Source organism: Eublepharis macularius, chromosome 17, assembly GCF_028583425.1.
Source record: "Eublepharis macularius isolate TG4126 chromosome 17, MPM_Emac_v1.0, whole genome shotgun sequence".
NCBI classification, from domain to species: Eukaryota; Metazoa; Chordata; class Lepidosauria; order Squamata; family Eublepharidae; genus Eublepharis; species Eublepharis macularius.
In genome coordinates this window covers 9,813,817-9,832,216 of record NC_072806.1, presented here as the reverse complement: position 1 = coordinate 9,832,216, position 18,400 = coordinate 9,813,817, and the positions used below count along the sequence as shown (strand labels likewise).

Sequence of the window (18,400 nt, the reverse complement as noted above, 5' to 3'; positions counted from 1 at the left end):
TCTTTGAAAACTTTGTTAGGTGCTCCTTGCCCCAAATGGTAAGAAGATCTAGGGTGGAGCTTCTCAGATTTCATTTCCTTTGGATGAGAGTTATGGCATATTTGCAATATATGTTTTATTTACAAATAAAACTGGGAACTCCTATAAAAGTTGCAGATCTGTTATCCCACCAGAGCCGGTGCATCAATGGAGGTGAGTCAGGCAACTGTCTCAAGCACAGAGGCGCTGAAGGGGGCACCGAGGGGTGGGTGCACGTGCTGCGGAGCAACTGAGCGGGAGGGCTGGGAGGATGCACACACGCCACGCATTCCTCCCTATCTCCTGCCTGTTGCCTCACAAACTGGAAAGGAGCGGAGGAAAAGTGATAAGTTTCTTTTGGGGGACTGGGGGTGGGGATGGGACGGAATAGTGACAGAAGAAAGCAAAGGTGAAGGAGAAAGCGGGAAAAGCCTAGAGAAACAGCTGCACCTCGTGGTGTGTGCTTTGAATGAGCTGCTGAAGATGCAAATCCTTCTTCCAGGCACAAGCCCCCCTCCCCACCCCTGACTCGAGGGCGCCCTGGGAGAGAGCAGCAGCCCACCCCGGAACGGTCTTTGGGTGCACCTGGAAGGATTTGCGTCTTCAGCAGCTCTTTCAAAGTGCACACCCTGAGGCGCAGCTGTTTCTCTAGGTCCTTCCCGCTTTCTCCTTTCCCTTCCCTTTTGCTTTCTTCTGTCATTATTCCGTTCTCATCCCTCTCCCAATCCCTCAAAAGAAACTTATCACTTTTCCTTGGCTCCTTTCCAGTTTGTGAGGTGATAGACAAGAGATGGGGGGGGATGCTTTGGGGTTCCACCTCCACACACAAACTCACACGTTCAGAGAGGGCAGTGAGCAGCGGCAGAGAGGGGAAGGCATCTCCTACATTTCCCAAGAAAACTTGCATGACCGTCGTCTCATTTGGTGCAGCTCTAAGTTGCCCCGTGGTGCTGCCGCCGCTGCTAGCACACAGCTGTGGGCCAGGCGCAGCAGGTGGCTGGGGCGGATCTGAGGCAACTGAGCAGTCTGAGTGTGTGCACGCATGCATGCATGCATGCACACACGCGCATGGGAGTGGCAACAGCCCTGAAGCTTCCCCTGGTCTCAGGCGCCAGAAACTCTGGCACCAGCCCTGTATCCCACATCAGATCTCCTATATCCCAAAGTTCTTCACTTTCTGCTACGGGGTGCGTTCAAACTTCACACCCCTGCTGTGCCAACATAAGGGAGGAGCAAAACTAATATTGGGGATTTTTTGTGTCATTCTAAGCAGAGCAGCACCCTTGTAAGCCTGTTGACTTCAATGGGCTTACAAGGGTATAACTCTTCTTAGGATGGCTGTTGGTCTCAGTAGAGCTGAGAAATAACAAAATAAAAGTACACTGGTATTCAAGATTGTCTCTAGAGATTAATTTTACATAGAGAAAGCCAGAGAAAGACTTCGGAAACAAAAAACAATCATGGATATGTGTAGCTTCTAAGATTGCAGTTCCCCCAGTTGGGGCATGTCCCCGGCTACCACTCACCTGACTGGCAGAGGGACAAGGTGTGGGAACGGGACTCCTGGGGTGTGCTCCTGGCATGGCATGATATCTCACTTCCAGGAGTGACATCATATGCAGGCTGTGAGAGTGCTCCTGCACTTCTAGCCGGACAGATTTGGGTCCCAAATGGACTGATTCTTTAAGAATCCTGCACTCCTGCAGCCTGTGCAATGACATCACTACCAGAAGTGACATCATTGTGTTGGCGCCGGGAATGCGTGCTTTGTACATGCACAAAGACTTCCTAAAGGTGAGTGACCTGGCAAGAGGGTAAAGAGACCTCGCAAGCCTAGTGGCTTCCCTAATTTTGGCCATTTCCATATCATTTGCAACATTTAGGTTATCCGGTTATAGGATTTCGTGGGACGTTTGCAACTGACATTTCAGCCTGCGATAGCAGAGCATTCAAAAGCATTTGTGTTGGGTTATGATTTTAATTTTGATTATGGTAATGATTTTTAGCAGAGAAGAGCATTGCACAGCAGATAAAGAATCACAGAGACGTGTTCAGCTTCTAAAATAATGTTTACTACATAAAGGATAAAATAATAAAGGTTACATTGGTGATAAAATAAAGAAGAGCTAACTAGCTTCTACGTCCTTACATACTGGACGTAACTGTTCAACTGGCTTGAGAGTAATGGAGTCCTGGACAAAGGAAAGAATGTTAATTGCCCCCAATAAACCTGGTCAGCCAATAATCGATCCTAGATTAGTTCATTAGGCATGCAACTCCCCTTTGCCCTGGCGGGAACAGTTACTCGACATTTAACTGGCCTCATGCTAATTAATTATGCCTAGCTAAGACAGAAACAGAAGTGAATGACACTTGCAAATCCCAACAATTTGCTAGCTAATCCTTGCAGTCTTCTATTTAGGATGAAATTATGACATTATACACTCCCTTTTCTAGTTGCCAACTTCTTCTCTGCTTTCATACCCAGCACTATCCAGAACTACTTGGTTTGGCGGTTAGTTCTTGACCGAGTCAGTGGCTTGAGCCGGCGTTTCAAAGATGCCCGAGCAAACTACAGAAAGGTAACATTCCTCGCTGAGGTCAGTAAGGAAGGGGATCTGACTTGGTTTGAATGACGGCAGAACTGACCAAAGGTTTTTATCCAAGGCACTTTATGGTACCATGGTGGAGGAAGCCCGGTGGCGTGAGTGTGTGAGCTACGTCAACACCAACATGGAAAATGCCGTCGGAGCACTTTACGTTAGAGAGACTTTTGCGGGAAAAAGCAAAAGAATGGTATGCTTTTATTCCCTTACTTACTTATTCTGATTCTCCAGCTTTTTCGTTATAGGGAGCCCAGATATTTCTCTGCATGTATTTCAACAAAGGCTGTTGGTTCTGTTTTTTTCTTTCTGATTTTTTTCCCGCAAGGCAGTGAGATTGGATTTATTTATTAACTTATTTTCTTAGCCCAACTTTCTCGCTGAGCCCCAAGGTGAACTGCACCATGTCAAACAGTGCAATCAAACGGCATGAGGCATCCCGATAAAGGATGCAACAAGATTAGAGTTATGAAAGTTAGAAACAATGCAAAAAAGAAGTATCAGATATATGTCAAACTATGCCAAAAAAACTAGATTGACAAAAGTAGAAAATATTATTATCATTAGTGAGCAGAACACTCACCAATGTGCAAATCTCCTCTGAGAAACGCTTGTCATCAGGGATCTGTGGCTTAAAGCACGTGCCTTCCATGCAGAAGGGCGGCTGGTTCAATCTTCAATAGACTGGAGGGCTAGAAAAGCCATTGGCTGAGTATCTAAGCACACTATGGTTGTCCTCTGCCTGCTTATGGTGACCAATCTCCCGACAATCATCTCTGAGAGACACCAGCAGCAAAATAAAGAAAAAGAACCACTAGCCTATGCGCTAGGACAACCCAGAAGTGACAATGGAAAACTCTAGGAATTTCTGGAAACTCTATGGTTAGAGGTTCTAGTGATTCCTAGAGCTACCCAGTATCACTTCTGGGTTATGCCCAGAAGTGACATAGTGACATTTGTTTGATACTTTGCTTTTCTCTGAGATGCGGTGGAAGGTAAGAAGCTGTCCTTTGGGGGATATTATTGGGGCAGAGGCAAAGCTGTTCTTTTCCCCTGCTGGTCCCAGCTATTGAGAATTAAGCCCGCTATATTGACAGAGTCACGTGGTTCTGTTTCTCAGTCACATTAGAGAGTGATAGAATGCTGTGAACGGGCTTCTATCTAGTATGTATTTTGCTAGCATGGTGTTAATAACCTCATTAGAACACTTCACGCCTCTCCTAGACGCATCTCACTAGCATTGTCCACACTCAATTGATCTTCATTTGCAGCCTGCCATTTTATTATTGTCTGTAGCCAAAAAATTGTTGCCTTCCCATTTATCTTTATTTTAGGTCCGAGACCTCATCGATAAAATCCGTGAAGTGTTTATTGAGACACTGGATGAATTGCAATGGATGGATGAAGCATCAAAAGCAAAGGCCCAGGAAAAGGTCAGAGAAAATGAGCCAGTCTATTATCAGGGATGAGAGGTCGGCAAGATTGAGTTTTCTTTTTCATCAAGCAAAAAGAAAATTGGCCTTTTGTCCATATAGCGAGAGATTTGAGTCCCAGTGAAAGATCTGAGGGGACGTCAAAAATTGTTGGAGTAAGACGGCGTGTCGTAGTTGAAATGGGATATGCACATCGTGTCATGCAAACTGATTACTTGTCAGAGTTTAAATGGGACACTTGTACAGCTCTTCTTAAAAATGTGTGGTACAAATTATGCCCGTCAAATTATTACATTAAACTATTAGATTAAATAAGATTACCTTCTCTTGTTCCGAGTTTTAACGGTTAAGGTGTTAAAATGTATCATTTTCAGAAGTTTCTGAGAATTAAGATGTACCATCAGTTTAGTACCCTTGATAGTACATCTTAATTCTCAGAAACATCTGAAAATGATACATTTTAACATATTAGCAGTTAAAACTTGGAAAAGGAGACGGTAATCTTATTAAAAGAGGGCACTTCTAATCACTTAGATAGCAAAATCTGGCACAGGGAAGAATGTTCAGCTGTAGGAAATTTGTAGCACATTGGAATGGGCCAGGCAGGGGATTTACCGTAGCAACCAGGAACGTATATCTGTGTTTCCAAAAAAAGAAAGCTTGAATCTATGAAGAGTGTTTTGTAAATACCATCAACATCAATGCGGCGCATGAGATTGTGCATCAAAGTGATACAAAGCCATGGGGAGGGGAGCAAGGCCACTTAGATGCAACCCCAACTCTCCCAGAAAACAAGTCCTCTTTGCGCCATGAAGTCCTGTCCAAAATATCACATGAAAACAAGCTTCTTAATCAATATGGCTTCTTAGGGTGACCAGGGGTCCCTGGAATTTTGTCCCCCTCTACTGCCTTCCCCTCACCTGCCCTGAAGGGAGGGACATTTGAATAGAAATATTTTATTTAACAGGGATGTATCAAAAGCTAAGCTTTCTTGAGCGAGCCATCCTCTATTTTCCATCTGTAAAATGAGAAATTTCTTCTGTTAAGAGGCAAAGGCATCCACTGTTAGTAGTTGCATAAAGAGCAGTTGAGGTAAAGGGTTATGCTATTGTAAGAGTGTTTGTTGTCCTGCGGTTGGCTTGTCGTACTGGTCTCTCACACTGGCTCCAAGGAGGTAATTTTCCTAAAGATGACCCACTTTATTCTCATGAGCTGGTATAGAGAGTGGTGGCCTAGACCAATGAGGACCCTGGCTCAAATCCCCCACTGGAAGCTTACTGGACGAATTTGGGAGGGTTAGGGTTATTTGGTCCCAAGAAAAATTCAGGAAATGAAGAACCTCTGCATTTTTCTCGTAGGCAATTGCAATTAAAGAGCAAATAGGCTACCCAGATTATATCCTAGAAGATCAGAATGAAAAACTGGACCGGGAATACACAAATGTAAGTTTGAAGTTTAGAATGAGTCGCAGCCGTTTCCACCTCTGATTGGCATATTTTAAAATATTATCATTTCTCCTATACACTTTTTAGTAAGCAAAGTGGTTACAGTTCCAGAGGAGTTAGCTGTGTTAGTCTGTAGTTGCAAAATAGTAAAGAGTCCAGTAGCACCTTTAAGACTAACCAACTTTATTGTAGCATATGCTTTCAAGAACCACAGCTCTCTTCGTCACGCGCAAAGTGGCTACATTTCTCATTGGCCCTCACAACGGCCCTATGAGGTAGTTCAGAGTGAACAACTGCCACTGATTGAATCCCATCTGGATTGCCTCTATTTATTCTAAACTTCATTAGTCAGGAATGCAAGCAATTCTAATTCATTTGCAGTGTAATCCTAAGGAGAGTTACCCTAGTCTAAGTCCATTGAAATCAATGGGCTTAGACTGGAATAACTCTGTTTAGGATTACACTGTTGGTCAACTTCCTTAAATTGAATCATCTATATAGGTGATCAGTTCTAAAAGAGCATTTAAAAAAAAACCCATGTTTAGGTTTAGGGACCTCCAAACCTGGGGATTACCCTTCTGGCGGTCGGGATGGGGAACCTGGCACTTACCTCTTGAAGATCTTTGCACAAGTGGCTCTGGTTTCAGCGCAGTGACATCACTTCCGGGAGTTCCATTATTGCACAGGCTGCATGGGAGCTCCCATGCTTTGCACTGGACCAATGCTTAAAAAATCGGCCTGTTTGGGGCCCAAATCAGCCCAGCGCAAAGAATGAGAGTATTCCTGTAGCCTGCACAGTTACATCACTCCTAGAAGTGACATCATTGTGTGATGCTGGGAGCATGCCCCAGAAGGCCCATTCCCTATGCAGTTCCTGTCATACACTCTTTTCCATGCAAGTACTTATGGACTTCCCCTGCCTTTGCTTTCTCTTGATTATTTTCTTTCCAGCTGAGTTTCAGCGAACACGAGTACTTTGAAAACATTCTGGCAAACCTCCAAGCTGGGGCTCAGAAAAGCTTGAGGAAGCTGAGAGAGAGAGTTGACCAAGACGTGTGAGTGTCTGGATTGCACAGTGCCTTGAAGCAGAACTGCCCATGACATCGGCCAATGTGGCTTCCCCAGCCCTGGGGGACCAGGGTTGCAGAGGCAGGCAAAGGCAAACCACTTCGGTTAGTCTTTTGCCATGAAAACCCCACCAGGGGTTGCCATGAGTCCGCTATGACTTGATGGCCCTCTCCACCATCGAAGTATGGCTACCTAATTCTTGCTAGGAAACTGTTTGCACAGCAGTTAGGTACGGAACGATGCCAAGTGGATCGCAGGCTAAACTGAGAGCCAAGCTACAAGTGACACCTTACACAGGTTGGACGCTTGCCAGTTTCCCTCAAGTTTTGATGGGAAATGTAGGCGTCCTGGTTTTACAGCTTGGCTCTCCATTACAGCTGCAAGACCAGGATGCCTACATTCCCCATCAAAACTTGAGGGAAGCTGACAAATGTCCAACCTGTGTCAAGCATCACTTGTAGCTTGGCTGAGTCAGGCCTAATTTGAAAAGGCATTTTTTCGCACACTTCATCTGAACCGTTTCACTTTCTTGTATCCTGTGATGTGTTCTCTGAACAGCCCTCTTTCTTTGGCATCGGCATCTGTGGGTCAGGTTGCACTCCTCCTCAACTGGCACTGATTGATGCTTGTCTCTGTGTTTTGTAGATGGCTGATCGGTGCTGCAGTGGTCAATGCATTCTACTCCCCCAACCGGAACCAGATCGGTCAGTTCCTCGTCTTGTTTCATTTTTCAATCAAAAGCAGAATGTTTGTGGGAAGGGAGCTGAACTTTTGCAGCCTCCCCTTGCGAGGTTTAGTGGATTTTGTTATTTTGAAGCGTTATTCTTCCAACTGGGGTCATTTCTGAGGTGAACATGGAAAAAATGCTCAAAACAGTGACATATGAGTGTGGGAAGGGGCAGGAATGCATTGGATGCTCCCAAAATTCTTTCAAATTTCTCTATGAATTTTGGAATTCTGGAATGGTCTTGTTTCGGCAGTAGAAGCAATACATTTTTAAAAAAACTTCTATTGGTCTGTTGCTATCTGTTAATTTTGTATCTTTATAGCTTGTCCATAGCTCTCAGTTCATTTGCATTCCTCCCTCCCCTCATGTGCTAACAATGTAAATACATGCATTGACAAAACACAGCAAAAAAGCAATCTGGATTCAATGCAGATTGCTTTTTTGTTGTGTTTTGTCAACTCAAATATACGTTGGCCACAAAGAAGGGGTAGGGGAAATAGATGCAAACATCTAGAAGGAAATGAAAGCTATGGGCAAATTGCACAGAAACCAATTCTGGAATTAATTCTAAAAATTCTCCAAGCTAACCTTGTGTTCTGCAGGAGTGGAGTGCAGCAGAGACAGGGTAAAACATCTGAAGCAGTAATATAGGAGAACAGGAAATCCACTAATGTATAAATCAATGCATGCGGTTCCAAAGCCTCCAATTAGACTTCTCATGCTGAAGCACCAAAGCTAGAGAAGATGATTTTCGAACATTTCGAGAAGTATGAACCATCTTTTTACATGTGTGTGTGTGTGTGTTTCCAGTATTTCCCGCAGGGATCCTTCAGCCCCCTTTCTTCAGCAAGCACCAACCACAAGCACTCAACTTTGGAGGGATTGGAATGGTAATAGGTCATGAGATCACACACGGGTTTGATGACAACGGTAAGGGAAAGGAGCAATGGTGATGGCAGAGGGGTCACTCGGGGAAAATTCCCTCTTCCAGAGGCTAGCTCACGCCTAATATGGACCACCCTTCATTGATGCAAATGCTCCAGGAGCACATAGGATGGGGGTGCCATTTGTGCGAACCTGAGACTCCACACGGAGGATGTCTATGCAGCCATAGTAATTCACGTTATTGTAGCTGGGTCACACCTAATGGGGCCATTCCCCAACAAGCGGGAAACACACCACAAACTATATCAACTGGTCCTTTCAGATGGGAGGGTGTACAATGCCATCCAGATAAACTCATGACTGCTCAGGTCTCTTTTAAAGCAATCCTTACACGGGGTTATGTTTGATATACTGAACTGTGCCTTTGGAAAGCCTGACTTAGAAGCATTTGCATGTCCCAAGTGTACCACATGACCTGTTCTGGCTAATTGGAGCAAAGAGTTTTATTTACTACTTTGGTCTACAACTTCTGTATTTTCCTCCCATGACCTGAGATGGGGGCTCAGCACTCTTCAGTCCCCAGTTTAAGGCCCCTTACCTACTTGATAGGGTGCCAGCTGATTGCTGGCAACCACTGGGAGATGGAGAGCAGGGACATTGGAGTCACTAGCAGGGCATACGGTGTGACATCATTACTGCTGAAAACTGGAAGTTGTGTCACATCACTCTAGGAATCATTGGAAACTCTATGATAAAACCATAGAGTTCCTGGCAGTTCCTAGAGTGATGTGATGTCTTTTCTGGGTTTTCCCTGAAAGTGACCTCATGCATTTTTCTCTCACTGCTGCTCCAAGTGGCAGCAGGAATACAGGGTTGCTGGTGGGAGGTCTTTTGCCATAGGCTAACGCTGTCTATGAGATGCCCAGGATCTGTGGTCCCTCCTATTGATTTATCTCCTACCCACCCAAACAGGCAGGAATTTTGACAAAGATGGCAACATGTTTGACTGGTGGAGCAACTTTTCCGCGACGCATTTCAAGGAGCAGTCACGTTGTATGATCTACCAGTATGGGAACTATACATGGGAGCTGGCAGGGGGACAAAATGTGAGTTGGATCCCCTCAAGCATGTATTGATTTTGTTCGTCTGCAAAAAGGTCATTGGCTACTTTTTCAACAATTCCAAAGTGGTGTACAGAATTGTATACACAGTGCATAATTAAAAACGAAAAAACAGAACTATAACATCAAATGGGGCAATAAAATATTATAGCTGGAGCAGTTAAAAAGGTTAAAAGTATGAGCAACTGAGGCCCAAATTCTCTGTGGTTCCATTTTTCATTTCCAAAATTCTGCATACGGCTCTGAGCACATGAACTTTGCCGCAACTTTCCATTCATTTACATGTCATCAATGCACATGTGTGCTTTGATTTTAAAAAAATCTTCTGGGATTATACACTCAGTTGAATCAAAAGGTTCCTTTAATGTGGCATTCCTATCCGTGCACAGGAAAACAAGCACTCCTCAATGAAACACTACACAAAAAATCTGGATGCAATCCTACGTCACATCAAGTTTGCTTTATTGCAGTGTTTGATCAATGCATGTTTGCAGATCTGTAGCACAGAGAGCTGAAATTAACTGAAGGAACTGAAAGCAGCTACAAACTGTAGTTGAAAGCTGCAAACTGCAGTTGAAAGCTGCAAACTGTAGTTGATACAGCTCTTGATGAGCAGTAGCAAGGTCATGGTTGAACTAGAAAATCTGACACAATAACGGAATGGAACTGGGGGAAATGTGTTTATATGGGGAACCAATGAGTGCTTGTTGTCATAGGTCAGTGGAATCAGCACACTTGGAGAAAACATCGCTGACAATGGAGGCGTCCGCCAGGCCTACAAGGTAACTTAATTCCTGTGTGTGTGTTCCTTCAGATGTTGCAGGAGTTAAACACAGGGCTCATCTCGAGGGGGAATGCGCAGGAATGCAGTTCCGGAAGTTCCCCAAAAAGGTCACATGTCAGGTGGCCCCACCCACCTGACTCTCGGCCATTTGGGGCCCATTTCAGCCTGGATTGGGGCCAAAATGGCCCAGATCGGGCCTCTGCTGGGTGGTGGATCACTCTCCCACTCAGCAGTGTCCCAATCCTGGCCATTTTGGGCCCCTTTTCGGCCATTTTCAGCCCCTTTTTGCCATTTTGGGCCCAATTTCGGCCCTGAATGGCCAGGATTGGGTCCAAAACAGCCAGAATAGGTGATGTCAGGGGGGTGTGGCATATGCAAATCAGTTATGCTAATGACACACTTCTGGTGCTGTCAAGGGGTGTGGTATATGCTAATGAGTTATGCTAATGAGTTCCTCCCGGTCTTTTTCTACGAAATGACCCCTAGTTAAACATAAATTACTGCTGAAATCTGGAAAGAGGGGCTGATGTCCTGTGGAATTGCATCCGCTTCGCCTGCAGGAAGTCCCAGATTCAATCCGTGGCATCTCCCATTGATAGCAGGAGGATGTGATGTTGAAAATGTCCTTCTAAGAGTAATACACCCACTGGATATTCTGGTTAGGGAGCTGGGTAGAACTGAACTTGACATGGTACTTCCTACAAAATTATATGTTAGGCATTTTCACAACATGGGTAGGACCCATGTACTGGTCAAGAGCATGAGCTCTGAGAGGCAAGACCCCAACCCCCAATTTCAACCATCTGATGGCCAAACTATACAATATGCGCTTTAACAAACGGGGTAGGTGTTTCTTGCAGCCGCAGGGAAATCCCCCGAGTTCATAGCCATGTTCATCCCTTGTTTCCAAGGCCAGGTACTGGCAGGTAGCTCAGTCAGGCTAGGGTTGCCAATCTCCAGGTGGTGGCTGGAGTTCTCCTGGAATCATAACTGATCTCCATACTACATAGATCAGTTGCTCTGGAGAAAACGGCTGGTATGGAGGGTGAACTCTATGGTATTATATCTGGTTGAGGTCCCCCCCCCCCTTCCAGGAATTTCCCAACCCAATGTTTGCAACATTTAAGGCAATGTATCGGAAGGGCTTTGTGGAAACATGTTCCAGAATTGCTGGATAATTTTTCTTCAACTTCTCTCTGCTTAGCTTTTTTTAAGAAAAGGAATATGTGCTCATCGTCTAGGTTTTAGGAGCTGGGGTGTCTTTATGCCAGATTGCTGGCCAATTTGATCTTTATGTCAGATTTCATTGGATCTTGATGTGTTTTAATTGGGTTGTGAGTTGCCGCCAGCATTCTTAAGAGAGAAGCAAGGTAGAAATATTTAAAGCAAATGGATGCAGGAGGGATTGCAAGAGAGCAGGTGAGAAAGCAGAGAAGGGAAACCTTACCTCCCCCCCACTTTAAATTACGACAGGTGAGGGGCAGGGGTATAGGTCTGGAGTAGCTGCTATTGAAAGAAAGTGGGAAAGTGCAGGAGCAGACAGAGGTCGGAGGCTCTCTCCCGCACTTTGGTATCAGGATTCAAAACAAACCTTGGTAATTATTCATAAGGGATCTTTTCATAAGTGTAGTCTCCAAACTAAAGACCCAGTTTGGTGTAGTAGTTAAGAGCGGCAGGACTCTAATCTGGAGAGGCAGGTTTGATTCCCCACTCCTCTGCTTGAAGCCAGCTGGGTGACCTTGGGTCAGTCACAGCTCTCTCAGAGCTCTCTCAGCCCCACCCACTTCATAGGGTGTTTTGTTGTGAAGATAATAACATACTTTGTAAACCGCTCTGAGTAGGCATTAAGTTGTCCAGAACGGCAGTATAGACATCGAATGTTATCAGGGCTCATTTCGAGGGGGAATGCGCAGGAACGCAGTTCTGGCAGTTCCCCAAAGAGGCCTCATGTCAGGTGGCCCCGCCCACCTGACTCAGCTATTTTGGGCCCGTTTTGTCCTGGATTGGGGCTGAAACAGCGTGGATCGGGTCTCTGACATGTGGTAGATCACACTCCTGCTCAACAGCGGTCTGATCCTGACCATTTTGGGCCCCTTTTCGGCCATTTTCAGCCCCTTTTTGCCATTTTGGGCCCAATTTCTGCCCTGAATGGCCAGGATTGGGTCCAAAACAGCCAGGATAGGTGATGTCAGGGGGTGTGGCATATGCAAATCAGTTATGCCAATGACACATTTCCGGTGATGTCAAGGGGCATGGCATATTTTAATGTGTTATGCTAATGAGATGCTAATGAGTTATGCTAATGAGTTCCTCCAGCTCTTTTTCTACGAAATGACCCTTGAATGTTATTATTATTATTATTATTTGATTTGATTTAGGCTGGGGAGTGGGGGGTGGAGGTGGGGGTAGAGGATAGTCAATTCCAGTGAAAGGAGAAGGCAAGGGAGCGCTCTGAAGTGACTGGCACAGAAACACATTAAGTCGTCTCCAGGAATAGCTCCGGCCCTAAAAAGCAAATTGGCCAATTAAACACAAAGCAGCCCCAGGTAATGGCTTTGACATTGCAGAAGTTTATAAGCTGCTGCTTGAGGAACAGAGATGGAAGAGATCAGCCAAAGATAAAACTGTACTCCCTGCTTTCCTTTCCATAAAGCTCAATACAAGGAGCCACAGTGGTTGCCTTGACAACCTGAACCAAACACTTAGGCAGGATCCTTGGAAGCAGTGTTGCCAACTCTGGGTTGGGAAGTTCCTGGAGATTTGGGGGAGTAGCCTGAGGAGGGCAAGTTGGGAGGAGGGGAGGGTCTTCAGTGGGGTATAATGCCGTAGAGTTCACCCTCCAAAGCAGCCATTTTCCCCAGGGAAACTGATCTCTGTAGTTTGTAGATCAGTAATAATTCCAGACATCCAGGCCCCACCAGGAGGTTGGCAACCCTAGAACATTGTCAGGGAGGGTGCACACAGATGGGATGTTCAAGCACTGCTGGGAGGAGTGGCAAACAGTATTTATGGGGGGGGTCCATTTTGTGATCTGCCTTGTGCAATGAAATGTCTTGAGTGGAGGTGGGCATGAATCAAACTATGAACCAAAGTTTGTCACCAACTGGGCCATTTGGGGCACATTTCTGATGAACCACGATGAACCGCTATGATTTTTAGCCCAGTTCGTTTAGTTCGTTTTTCGGTTTATCATTGCAGACAGCCTGGTACTGATCAATCAATTTTCTAGGCAATGCGGGGAGGGGCTTTCTGCAGACCTTCTGCTGCCCTGGAAGTGACGTTTTCATGAACCAAACGAATCGGTTCGTGAACCAAGCAATTTCATGCAGGTTCATGAACCACGAGCTGCAATGAACCACCATTTTTCCGGTTCGTGCCTGTCTCTAGTTTTGAGCCGACATCAGGGGTGTGAAGACTGTCCTGTTTCATTGGTGGGCAATAATTTCTTGCTGCTGCTGTTTTTAACAGGCTTACTTAAAATGGGTTGAAAGAGAAGGAAAGGAGCCAAGTTTACCTGGCCTGGACCTGACCCACGAACAGCTCTTCTTCCTCAATTTCGCACAGGTTGATAAATGGGTGAAAGTCTACGTCTATAATCTTCCGCTGTTTGTCTGATTTCTCTTTCTAAACTCCTTCATCTGTCCAGGTGGGGAAGTCCAGTCAGGAAGCTATGAGCTTGTAGCGTTTATCTTCCTAGCACTAGTACCGGGAGAGAAAGCGACAGCAAGAATGCCTCTAAATACAGTCTTTTGCTCCTTCTGTTGATATCAAGATCAGCAGTTGCAAATAGAAGTTCTGCAGGGTTGGGTCTTGGAACCACTCATGCAGGAAAGAAGCAGGGCCATCAGAAGGGCTTTTGGCACCCCAGGTGCCAACCTGGTTACACTGGCAGGGCAGGGGAGGCAGGCCTGGGTTGTGTGACCCCAATCTCCTAGGTCCACCCAGTGGGTAGAATGTCCCTGAACAGAAGTCATAGAGAAATCTGGGGAATTAAAGCAGATAGCTTGGGGATGGGTGGGCTACTACTTGGGCTGCTTCACGGTGTTGCTTTGTACCAACTTTATACCAAACGTAGGCCCTTAAGGTCCATATTCTAAGATCCCAGTAGGGTTGCCAGCTCCAGGTTGGGAAATTCCTGGAGATTTGGAGGGTGGAGCCAGAAAGGGTGGGGTTTGGAGAGTAGGGGGACCTCATCAAGATACAATAGATCCAGTTTGGTGTAGTGGTTAAGAGCGGCAGGACTGTACTCTGGAGAACCGGGTTTGATTCCCCACTCCTCCGCTTGAAGCCAGCTGGGTGACCTTGGGTCAGTCACAGCTCTCTCAGAGCTCTCTCAGCCCCACCCACCTCACAGGGTGTTTGTTGTTGTGGGGATAATAATGACATACTTTGTAAACCGCTCTGAGTGGGTGTTAAGTCATCGTGAAGGGTGGTATATTATTACTATTACTATTACTATTACTATTACTATTACTATTACTATTACTATTACTATTACTATTACTATTACTATTACTAATAATAATAATAATAATAATAATAATAATAATAATAATAATAATAATAATAATAATAATAATAATAATAAACTGCCCATCCTCAGGGGCTCTGGGTGGTGAACAACAATTAAAATCAAGAAAAACAAGAAAACAATCATTCTAAAATCAACAATAAAAAAATAAATTAACCAAATATATTAAGGTGCAATGTGGGAGGCCAACATGGCACCGCCCCCTTCAACCACCAAATGCCTGGTGGAATTGAATGTCGTTGTTGTTGTTGTTATTAATGCCATAGAATCCACCCTCCAAATCACCCATTTCCTCCAGGGAACTGATATCTGTGGCCTGGGGATCAGTTGCAATTCCAGGGATTCTCCAGCTACCACTTAGAGGTTGGCAACCCTAGAGCCTGGTCAGTGTCTAGCTTGATTTCATATGGGTGTTTCTGTCTGTGCAGTACTTTTGGGGGCTCATGGGAATGGAATTCCTTTTCCCCATCCAGGTATGGTGCGGTTCCTACAGGCCTGAATATGCAAGCCAGTCCATTAAAACTGATGTGCACAGTCCGTTGAAGTACAGGTAAGGTCCTTGTGACCTATCCTCCAACTTGCTGTCATCTGTGTAGCAGGCCCAGCACTGCACAGGGGAGCCAATGCAGCTGTTTCCGTTTCTTTTCCATTTTTATGTTGTCCTAGTTGCTAGTATTATTTTGCCTCATTTTCCTTGCTGCCATCTGTGGCTGTTACATTTCTTTTATGCTGTTGATATGCTCCGTGACGCAGAGTGGTAAGCTGCAGTACTGCTGCCCAAGCTCTGCTCACGACCTGAGTTCGATCCCGGCGGAAGCTGGGTTCAGGTAGCCGGCTCAAGGTTGACTCAGCCTTCTAGCCTTCTGAGGTCGGTAAAACGAGTACCCAGTTTCCTGGGGGTAAAGTGTAGATGACTGAGGAAGGCAATGGCAAACCACCCCGTAAAAAGTCTTGCCAAGAAAACATTGTGATGTGACGTCCCCAATGGGTCAGTAATGACTTGGTGCTTGCAAGACCTACCTATGCTTTTGATGAAAAATGATTGCAAAACGTGCTAATTTTAATGGGGGAGGTTTGGTGCCAGGAATGAGAAACTGGTGTTTTCATTAAAAAATGACCTAAGGTTTTTTTTCTTCTTACAAAGTAGTAACAAAATTGAAGTGGTGATACTCAAATTGAACCAGCAAGCTTTCATCATTCAGGCTCACCCTCTACCCCGCCCATCAAGTGAAGGAAAAACAAAAAATGAGGAAAGTGAAAAAGATAGGAATGGAGCCTCTCTCAGAAGAAGCAGGAAGGTGGGCTAGGATGCTGGACTAGGGTCATTGAGTGATCTTGGATCAGTCACTGGCCGTTTCCACCTCTTACCTTCTGCCGGAACATTGCGGAAGACAGCGTCTTCACAGGCAAAATGGCGCCAGGAAGACGCTGTCATCCAGGATTTTTGCACGAAATTGCGTCTTCCCAGCGCGATTCCGCACGAGAAGACTCTGTCTTCCGTGATGACAGCGTCTTCCAGGCACAATTTCACGCGTGAAGATGCTGTCTTCCGCGATATTCCGGCAGAAGGTAAGACATGTGGAAACAGCCACTGTCTCTCTTGGTGTAGTCTACCTGGCAGGGTTGCTGTGAGGATAAAATGGAGAAATAACGAAAATATTGTAAACCATTTGGGGTCTCCATTGGGGGAAAAGTGGGGCATAGCTCTTTAAATGAATAAATAAATATAAATAACTATATAATTATAAATACTTACTTGATTGTAAGAAGAGCCAGATGTTAGATGGAAGAAGCATTCCAGTAGCAGGGAGCTACTTTCAAATAGTGACACAGGAATGGAACAAAGATCACGTAATACTTTTTATTAAGAACAACTGAAATAACACAAAGCAGTGCGCCAGATTTCGAGTTCATCAGACTGGATGTTCAAAAATAAAAATCAGGAGAAGGAACATCTTCCAGGCCATGATCTTTAAGCTTCCTTTAGATCTTGAGTAAAATGCTTCTCGGCCTTTTGGCTAAGATCAAGTGTGTGAAGTGTAGTAAAATGCTCAGTTAAACTTCAGCCAGTACAAGAGTGTAGCGAGTATCGGATTCCACTCACAGCATTGTGAGAATAAAGACCACCATACACCATTTCATAAACCTCTTATGCCCACCGCACAAATGAAAACCTGCAACTTCTTCAGCTGTTTTTCAACTGCATAATATCTTCTTTGATACATTCCTTTCCTTCTCCTTCCTTTCCTAGGGTGATGGGATCTCTGCAAAACTTTGAAGCGTTTTCCAAAGCGTTCCACTGCAAAGGGGGCACTGCCATGCACCCCATAGAGAAGTGCAGAGTCTGGTAGCCAAAGAAAATTGAGAATTGCCATCGGGCTACTGCAGTCTGAAACTCTGGGGACTCCTTGGATTTTGCCAATGATGTGCCTGTCGGTTTTTAATTTTTGTTTCCCGGTTGAACCACAGCCACGGTTAACAGTGCAGCTATTTGGGTCATGACAGGACAAGCTACGGTTTTGATTCTTGAGGTTCAAGTGGGCCAGTGTCTAGAAATATCACCTGTACTGAAAGCTACGGTATGCTTCAGAAGAAGACTGTTTCTAAAGACGTCGACTGTTATTAAGATACATCAGGGTTTAAAAGATTAGCTATTTAAAAAAAGAGACTGTTCTATTTTTCAGCGAGTTTTAATTCTTGTGAGTTTGCAAAAACCTCCCCCACCCCATTGAGTTAGTCTTTGTCAATCCACCAATCGCTATTTGCTGTGCAACTTCCTTTTCTGCTATCAGCCGATCTGCACAAACGTAGGAGCCAACTTGCCAGATCGGACCAAGGACCCATCTAGTCCGGTGTCCTGTTTCCTGAAGTGACTAGCAAGATGAGTGAACAAGTCATCAAGGCAACAGTTCTTCCCCCTCCCCATTATATGTTCCCAAGATCCAATAGGCATTTGGGTTCCATTTAATAACCATGGACAATAGCAATTGACGAGGCTCTCCTCTATGAATTTGCCTAATCCCTATTTTAAAGATGACTGGGCCATCACCACATTTTTGTGGCAGGGCGTTTTGCACATCCGTTGCGTGAAGCAATACTTTAGCTGGTCCTCTTGCTTATTAACATTATGGGAGAGAGAAATTTGTTCCTTTCTATTCTCCTTCTTCCCATCATATATAATTTTAAAGAACTCTGTCCTTTCAACTGGGCTACATTTTTTGCACCCCTCTTCCTATCACTGAGTGTAAATTGGCTCTTGCTGGTCTGCATCCCCAAGCGAAAACAGGTGGGAACTGCACGGCTCGGTGAAATTTTGCTCCTGCTTACCTCTTGGTGCTCTCTCCGCACCACAGAGCTAGGACGTTAAAAAACAAACCTTCAGTGTTCTGCCATAAACCTAACAACATGTATCGTGGTGAATTCTTTGATGTGAAAAGTCGCAAATTGTCTTGGCATTTCATAGGGTAAGCTGTTTCATAAGCCTGCCAGCTACTGCTGTAAAAAGAATCTAAAATGCATTGGTTGTACTCACTTTTCTTCCCCCCCTTCCTTTCTGGGCAAGCTCTCGTGTACATTTATCTCCCTAAAATGGCTTCCACTTTATGAGCCAATCTCTCAAGTACTTAAAATCTTTTTAATTGAAGAGGGCAGGAATTGAACCTGGGACCTTCTACATGCAAAGCAGCTGCTCTCAGGCCATTGGTATGTCAAGCTCGGCACAGTCCACTCTAGCAACTCTTCTCTGTGGTCTTGAGCAGAGAAGTTCTTTCTCATTTCCTACGACT

The 18,400-nt window shown here is 45.0% G+C and overlaps 1 protein-coding gene across 4 annotated transcripts in view; it reads left to right on the top strand.

The window, feature by feature from the left end:
* The window catches only part of MMEL1 (membrane metalloendopeptidase like 1), a 74,054-nt gene extending 55,927 nt beyond the window's left edge, over positions 1-18,127 (top strand). For 3 of the 4 annotated variants that reach the window (XM_055001953.1, XM_055001952.1, XM_055001951.1), the window contains exons 12-23: positions 2,507-2,600; positions 2,686-2,814; positions 3,956-4,054; positions 5,413-5,496; positions 6,451-6,554; positions 7,213-7,271; positions 8,105-8,224; positions 9,152-9,285; positions 10,017-10,082; positions 13,553-13,648; positions 15,089-15,165; positions 16,867-18,127. In XM_055001953.1, the coding sequence (XP_054857928.1) occupies positions 2,507-2,600; positions 2,686-2,814; positions 3,956-4,054; positions 5,413-5,496; positions 6,451-6,554; positions 7,213-7,271; positions 8,105-8,224; positions 9,152-9,285; positions 10,017-10,082; positions 13,553-13,648; positions 15,089-15,165; positions 16,867-16,966 (1,162 nt within the window). In that variant the 3' untranslated portion in view covers positions 16,967-18,127. The remainder of the gene's footprint in view (positions 1-2,506; positions 2,601-2,685; positions 2,815-3,955; positions 4,055-5,412; positions 5,497-6,450; positions 6,555-7,212; positions 7,272-8,104; positions 8,225-9,151; positions 9,286-10,016; positions 10,083-13,552; positions 13,649-15,088; positions 15,166-16,866) is intronic. The other variant, XM_055001954.1, reaches the window with a different exon arrangement.
* The last annotated feature ends 273 nt before the right edge of the window (positions 18,128-18,400 follow it).